Below are 7389 nucleotides of genomic sequence, written 5' to 3'. Positions count from 1 at the left end.
AAAAAAAAAAACAAAAAACTATAACAACAGTTACACACACACACACGACTGGGTAGCGGACCACAGGATCACACCGGTTCACACGAGCGACATGTCTACAGATTAGGTGAAAATTTAAATATCAAAACCACTCGGTTCCATCACTGGTGCACAATGAGAACAAAGGTAAGAATGCGAGCTCAAGCTGCAACTCGACCACCCGATCGCTCGTGTGAACGCTCCCATAAGGCTACATGCTACATGTACTATGCAGTTCGACTGGGCCACGACGGACTGGGAAGCGGGGCCCGACTAGGTTTTGGGACATCAAGCTCGAACACGACACGACTAGCTAGCTAGTCGGCGTCCTAGGCTCGTGTGAACGGCTCCATTTTTGATCCTGTGGTCCGCTACCCAGTCCAAGCCTAGTCTGCTAGGTTTGTCGTTTGTGTGAACCGGGCCTTAGTAAAATATAAGCTTAGTATAAAATAAATACATTTGCCAAGTTTATGAAATTTATGAGATAAAAAAGTATAAACCAAATTATATAAACAGTGTATGTAGTTCAATTTAAAAACAACCTCTTATGTTGGCATGTTGGCAATAGATGGACTGATACTGATGGACTGGGACTGGACATATCCAAGAAAAAGATGGCTGCCCTAGAAGACGATTTTGAATCCTGGTTAGGTTTTAAATTAAAAGAATTAAATACTGACGAAGGTGTGTTTGGTAGCTACATTAAAGGAATCTTAGAAGGTGATGAAACCATTGAAGAAAAAACTGAAGCTCTTGAGGGCATTTTATCTGAAATTACGGTAAGAAGATGAATAGTTAGGTTATGTTGATTTTATTCCAACCATATCCATCTAGGCCCATTGTAACTTGATACAGTCTTATCTTGCCAGGTTTTTGTCTATTTCGTCAATTTGGCTGTTAAGTTCTTTAAAATACCCCTGCGGTAGCAAGCAATTTTCCTACTAAGCTAATTTCCATTTACCTGGCCGGATTTTCACTAAAATAACCCCTTAAAATTGTCAAAGATTTATTTCTTATTTAAGTTGATTAACATTAATTGTAATAAAGGTTGATTCACACATATCAGCCCCGTCACAGCCCAGTCTCAGTCACATCCGCAATTTCTCAGTCAAACTGTCAGTCATTTGGTTTCAGTCAGTCTTCCGTCACTTTAGTTACAATGATGTTATAGTGAAAAATGTTTACCGGTAACCAAAACGTAATACTCTATCAAATGTTCATCATATAACTTATCTTGTTGATTGTTTCAAACAGTAGGCTATCTAAAATATTAACACAATATTTTAATTTACAAAAACAATATTTTCTAGCCTTAAATATACGTCAGTCAGGCGTCCGAACAAGTGGGAATAAATCTGAAATTGACTGACCGGAAATTGATATGCCGGAAGAGTGTAGATAGCGCAATAGAAAATCCATTAATAAGTTCACTGCAGGCGTATCTGATCGAATACGGGCCGAGCGGTGTTCAGATGCTGCCGTAACCGATCGGATATGCTCGGCAATGCCTTTTGTACTTACATCTCCGTTTTTGCTCTAGTGTCAGTCGAAGGCGGACCTATACCACGTTAGTGTGCAGTGGGTGACTTGCATTTGGTTGTGGTATAGTTTGGTAGTAAAATTTTCCCCTAAAATCCCCATCTGGCAAACTTAAAAATCTACTTGTTGTCCCTTCTTTCTCCCTCCAATTGGCAATACAATGGGACTGGCTACGTTCCAAGCAGTGCTGCTTGTTAAGCAAACTATGGGTGTTAAGCAAACTATGTTGACTCTTATCATGAAGCAGGACATCACCGAACTTTATTTACTATTCGTCATACCGAAATTTGAAAGCAATCACCCGGCAATAGGGTTTTTTTGACGCTGCGGGCTGTGCCGCACTGGGGCTAAGTCTGCCATTTGATGGGCCGCAGCGAACGTGTTAAAGAATACTTTTGTTGACTGTGACTTGACTGACCTGTGACACATTAAGCTACAGATATTATACTTTAATATAGGCCTTCTGATTTTGTAGGAAACAGATATTCCTTTTCATTGCCAAGAGATCCTTGATCGCTGGAAGGCTTGCCAGTTAAACATTGCTTCCAATAAGGTCAGCACCCCTACCCCTATGGAAAATGTGGAAGAAAAATTGGCAAAGTTGATGGAGTCTAACGTGCGTCCAACTACTGTACAGCGTAGCTACACAGAGGAGGAACGAAAGATCAGGGAAGCTATTTTAGCACAATATAGTCAGGTATGTTTGCATTGTGTTTTGGTAAACTAGGCCTATTGATTATTTTGAGACACTTAATTCTTTTACTAAGTACAGATATATTCAGATTGACTTGAGATGACATAAATTGGTTTCTTATTTTTGAACAGTTTTCTTCTGAAACTCTGGAATTTTAGAGGCCTGAACTCTGTTAGGTATTGAACCATGTTTTTCCTATATGAATGATTTTGCATGTTGGGCAACCTTAACCCTCCGAGTGTTAAGCGTCTCGTAATCGACGCATAACACACCCACCGTGGTGTTATGTGTCGCTTTTGCGACACACAAACATCGTTTACGGTGAAGGCTCTGGGACTGACTGAATCAGATTGAACTGGATGGAGATTGGTATCGTTATTTTCGGCAGATTCTAAGCTTTCTCCTGATGTCTGTTTCTAGACCCTTTTCATTTTAGTTCCGAAAATATTGTAGCAGACAGCTGACGTCCGTATTTGTAAACAACTTGGTTAACCTCGTACCGATGACTGATGTGTTTTATTACGTTTATAATTGTTTTAGTGTTAAAAATAAAAAGTAGTGATATACGTGGTGCATTATAAGAAGATATAAGTGATTTTGAAGGGCTGGTTGATGATCATGAAGAAGTAGGTAGTGATATTGATGTAAATTATCGGCCAGATTCCTAGCTATGGTTAGGCTATGCATTCTTAGCTAACGCTAAATGTACGAAATCTGTTTTTCACCCATAACTTATTTATTTGCAAATTTGCTTCCTTATATTATTATATTTTTGTAATCCTTATAAAATTTAGAACAAAGTGGCTATTTTAAAATTTTTGTAGACTTATAAATTAAAAAAATTTATTGAGCGCAAACATATACATTTTTTTTCATTTATTTTATAATTTTTGAGAAATGTTAACCCCACAAAAATTGTTGAAAATTTTTTTGTAATGTTTTATAGCCTATATTACAATGAAGCCCATCATTTCCCGAACAAAATGATATATAAAACAGTAGGCCTATACTTTACATTGTTTTTAAGTTTCTAAGATATATTTTAATAAAACCCTGCGATTGCGCAATAAATGGGCGGACATTAATACCAATACTATGGACACTTGGAGGGTTAATGCAGTCTTTCATATTATTTTCCAGACCTCTGATCAAGAAAGCGGGGAGGAGGACGATGGTGGAGGTAACGAAGGGAAGGAAAATGGTTTATTCAAAAACACAAATGCTCAGTCTGTACATCAGGCAGAGCGAGAGAAAAGGGAAAGAGCTAAATTAGACAGCCAGAAAAAGAAAGAAAAGGATAAAGAAGATAGGTACAAAATATACTTAACTTCTGTTCCATAAATTTTTCTCTTCATCTTGCAAATTATTTAACAACATTTAAGCCGTAGCTATTACTAAGTTTAAGGGTTCCAAAGAGTTATAAAACACGTTTGAATAATTTTTTATTTTGTGTATATTTACCTAGAGCTTTTGTACCTACCCATTTATATATCATTCTTCCTTCACCACCCACTCACTGAAAGGTACATTAGTGGTACATCGCAGCATTATTGTTATAACTGTCATAAGTCTTCCAGTCATAACATTTTGGCTATTCCAATTCCATAGGCAAATCCAAAATCTAGGGAGACATTTATGACTTAAATATCATATTGTTAGCAAGTAACTTAATTGATTTTTAATTGTAAATTAAATTATAAACAGGATAACATCAACTAACTTATCCATATTCATTAGAAATTGGGCAGATTCAGAAATGCAGAAATTTTGATGGTCGTGTATATCTTGGGAATTAAGCAACAAAACATCACCTAACATTTAACAATTAAGAGTTTTACTGACAAGTTAGGCCTACTATAACTGAAATGTTATATAAAAAGAAAGCAGGCCTAAGTGAATTGCATTTAGAATAAGTTATAGAAAATACGTCACTATATCACACAGCTAATCTCGGTGACAGGACGTAGCAATTGACCATGATCAGGGAAAAGAAGGAATGACTCAATGTTCCCTGCAAAAATATGTCACAAGTGTTTTATAGTGAAAAGCCTTTGTTATTTTCTTTATTTTTAAATTTCTTTTTACCATTCAAAATTGATGCGGATAATTTTAATTTTACTGTATTACTTACTATCAAGGGTGCCCATCCGATTGTGAAACCTGGGTGGGAATGGTAGCCTATATGAATTTTTATGACAGGGAAAAGGTCCATAAATTTGAATTGGACTGGGAAATTTCAATTTCTTTAAACCACCACCAATAGCCTGTGGCTGGGCAATACTCACCAACGGCGTTCCATTAGTTCTATTTTCATCATGTCTAGTCAAGAGGGCCCACCAAGAAAATCATCATTGCAGGAATGAATTACGATGTTGCAAAAATCACAGGGAATCATCAAAAATGCTGCTGCCATAGCTTTTCCAATGTTTTAGCGGTTTTTTGAGTTTTAGTCTGGAGAAAGACACATCACGAATGTAAAATAAAGCAATAAAAGTAGGTAACTTGGTACTCAGGGATAGACAGCCTCCTCAGATGCCATGCCTGCAATTCACCCATTGTAAGGCTGTCATCATCTGATTGGCTTTAACATGAATGAATACAACTATCATAAATGAACCACTACTGACAACTTAACAAATTATTTTGACTATTCCATTTGTATTATTCATTTGTTTTTAATTGACTAGCTAATTAAATATATCAGGCACTAAATGAGAATCTAGTTACGGTATCTCAAAATATTTATGATTCTAGGTACAATAAGAAATTAAGTACAGCTAAACTTTATACATTTTTTATTTTTAAAATGTTAAACCTATTTAATAATTTACATTCAGTGATTGAAAAATCATGCTCTGTGTAATAATGCAGTTACCATTTCAGAGAAAAACAAAAACAACAACAGCAGGAGAAGAAAGATAAACGCAAGACACAGAAGGGTGAGCGTCGCAGGTAGCAGAGAACCATCTTGCATGGAGTTAAATGTAACCCGTCATGTGTGTGTTATCTATTTATTATCATGAACTCTTGTAGGCTGTTCAGTAAATACAACTACAGTCTGACTGTATTAAAGCATTTAACTGACAGGAGTTAGGTCAAACTCTTTACCTTAACCAGTATGGCAAACTGCACAAATGTGTTTGCACAGTCCTACATACAGTAGTGTTGGAAATCTTCAAACTGGCGAGGAGTCGGAAGATTTGAGTATTGAAATATAATCTCTCTAAAATACACATAAAATTCCTGAAGAGTTCAATCAACAGTTTCAGCTGGGAAGTTTTGATTTTTAATCATTTTCTAAAACTGACTAATGTCTAAGATTCTTTGATTATTTTTTTATATTGAAAATTTGTATAGATTATTTCTCTCGTGATATATAGCCTACCATTTTATACTATGATCTCAACAGGAAGTGTTCCTATCAGTTGTTTACTTCCATTATTTCAATTCGGTGGTTGTAATATATCTTACTTATAAATGTTGTCAAAATGTTTATTCATAGGAACAGATTTTTCTTGTCATCTCAAATGTAGCCGTTTTTAACATTGCATCTCAACCAATTATCTTGTTCATGAGTCAGCTGCCACAAGTTAATCGTGTTTAGCCACACCTATGACATCCCAAAAGATAAGTTTTTAAGGCTCCTCAACATATAATGCAACTTTGCTTGGCTATTCCACCTTTGCCATCAAATAGAGCCGATTAAAACAAAAGCTGTGATATTAGAAATCTATTGCATGAACAAACAAACGGTATCAGCTATGTGACACATACTTTGTCCCATTAGTCGATAAGCCAAGGTGCTTGTAATGTTTACAGCATTGGAGGTTGTACCATTTTGTTTAGAGTTTAAAACATTATCAAAATTAAATAACACTACAAAATAACCAGGCTTGTAGTTTTAGTGACCGTGACCTTATACTTTGTTCACAACATTTTAGTGGAAGAAATCTATCCCCTCAACTTGAACCTACCTATAAAACTAGCTCAACAGCTGAGGTTTGCCAAAATATAAATCAGCTGTGCGCCATATATATTAAGTACATCAAATTGGGGGGGGGGGGAGCTTCCTCTCAAATTGCCTGAATTTTGTGACGGAGTATAGTTATTATAAATATCTAAATGTTAACAAATTATACAGCAAATTCAAACTATGAGGTTTTATTTGTTGCCATAAAGATCTATCAATTCAACCCAAAATTCTATTAATTTCTATTAATTCTATTTCTATTAATTCAACCCAAAAGCACCAACTGAAAACTGTGTGGAAGGTTTTGTAGCTTGTGGGTATTTAAAAGACATGAATAGATTTGTTTGCTGGGTACTTGGTCTACCCTTCTGTAAACTTTCAGCTCAGGCTGTTCTGTTGTTTTTGCATTCAGCTGGAACCAACAGTGACACATACACACACTCAGAAAAAACCTCTTATCTACATCAATATCCATCCCAAAGTCTAAAGTGGCAACTCAGGCTGCATAACCACTCTGTTAACCCTGCATATTTTGTTTTGATCTTTGAAACACTGTACACTTAAATTCCAATTTCCAGTAGAAACTATTCATAGCAGAGTTTCAATGTAAAATAGAGGCTAACCAAACATGACATCTTAATGTGTATCTTCCTTTAATGATCATTATTTATTTTATAACATCCGGCTTGAAATTTGAAAATTAGGTTAATTTTAAGTTATTGGGATCATAACTCATTATACAGTGATAATATAATATTGAAGAAATGTCCATAAGTACAGAAATGTGCATTACCTGGTTTAGTTAGAATGTTAAATGTTTGTAAAGTTATAGTCTGAGTCCTGACATAAATATAAAAACTGTAATCTACCCAACCTAACAAGAAATGATTGTAAATAAAACTTGAAAAACAATTTGTTTTGAGAATTTATTGATCCTTATGTTTAATTGATGATAAAACCATGTGTATTTACGATTTAAAAATATGTATAATGGAATGTGGCTACAAATATAGTTTGTATGATTATTGATTTGCATACAATGTGACCTCGATTGAAATTAATTGATAACTTAGATGTAGTGCAGCCATTATTAATATGAGCAGTCGAGAGTTATCGTTTGATTTTGAATAAGAAGTTTAATGTCTTCTTTGTCTTGTGAATATTCCAT

General features: G+C 35.2%; 1 protein-coding gene across 1 annotated transcript; it reads left to right on the top strand.

The window, feature by feature from the left end:
* Positions 1–631: 631 nt before the first annotated feature.
* Positions 632–7133, top strand: LOC128999790 (coiled-coil domain-containing protein 43). Its single transcript, XM_054426468.1, has 4 exons — positions 632–797; positions 2033–2254; positions 3392–3561; positions 5135–7133. The coding sequence occupies exons 1-4, from the start codon at positions 633–635 to the stop codon at positions 5205–5207; spliced, it is 630 nt and encodes a 209-aa protein (XP_054282443.1). The 5' UTR covers position 632; the 3' UTR covers positions 5208–7133.
* The last annotated feature ends 256 nt before the right edge of the window (positions 7134–7389 follow it).

Source organism: Macrosteles quadrilineatus, unplaced genomic scaffold, assembly GCF_028750875.1.
Source record: "Macrosteles quadrilineatus isolate MER2022 unplaced genomic scaffold, UCM_ALF_1.0 Scaffold_8__2_contigs__length_117827958, whole genome shotgun sequence".
Lineage (NCBI taxonomy): Eukaryota > Metazoa > Arthropoda > Insecta > Hemiptera > Cicadellidae > Macrosteles > Macrosteles quadrilineatus.
The sequence above is the reverse complement of the archived record's forward strand: the minus strand, read 5'-3'. Positions and strand labels throughout refer to the sequence as shown.

Coding starts and splice junctions, on each gene's coding strand:
- LOC128999790 (XM_054426468.1), top strand. CDS start 633: ATGGCTGCCCTAGAAGACGATTTTGAATCCTGGTTAGGTTTTAAATTA. Junction 2,255..3,391: donor TTTTAGCACAATATAGTCAG/GTATGTTTGCAT, acceptor ATTATTTTCCAG/ACCTCTGATCAAGAAAGCGG. Junction 3,562..5,134: donor GAAAAGGATAAAGAAGATAG/GTACAAAATATA, acceptor TTACCATTTCAG/AGAAAAACAAAAACAACAAC.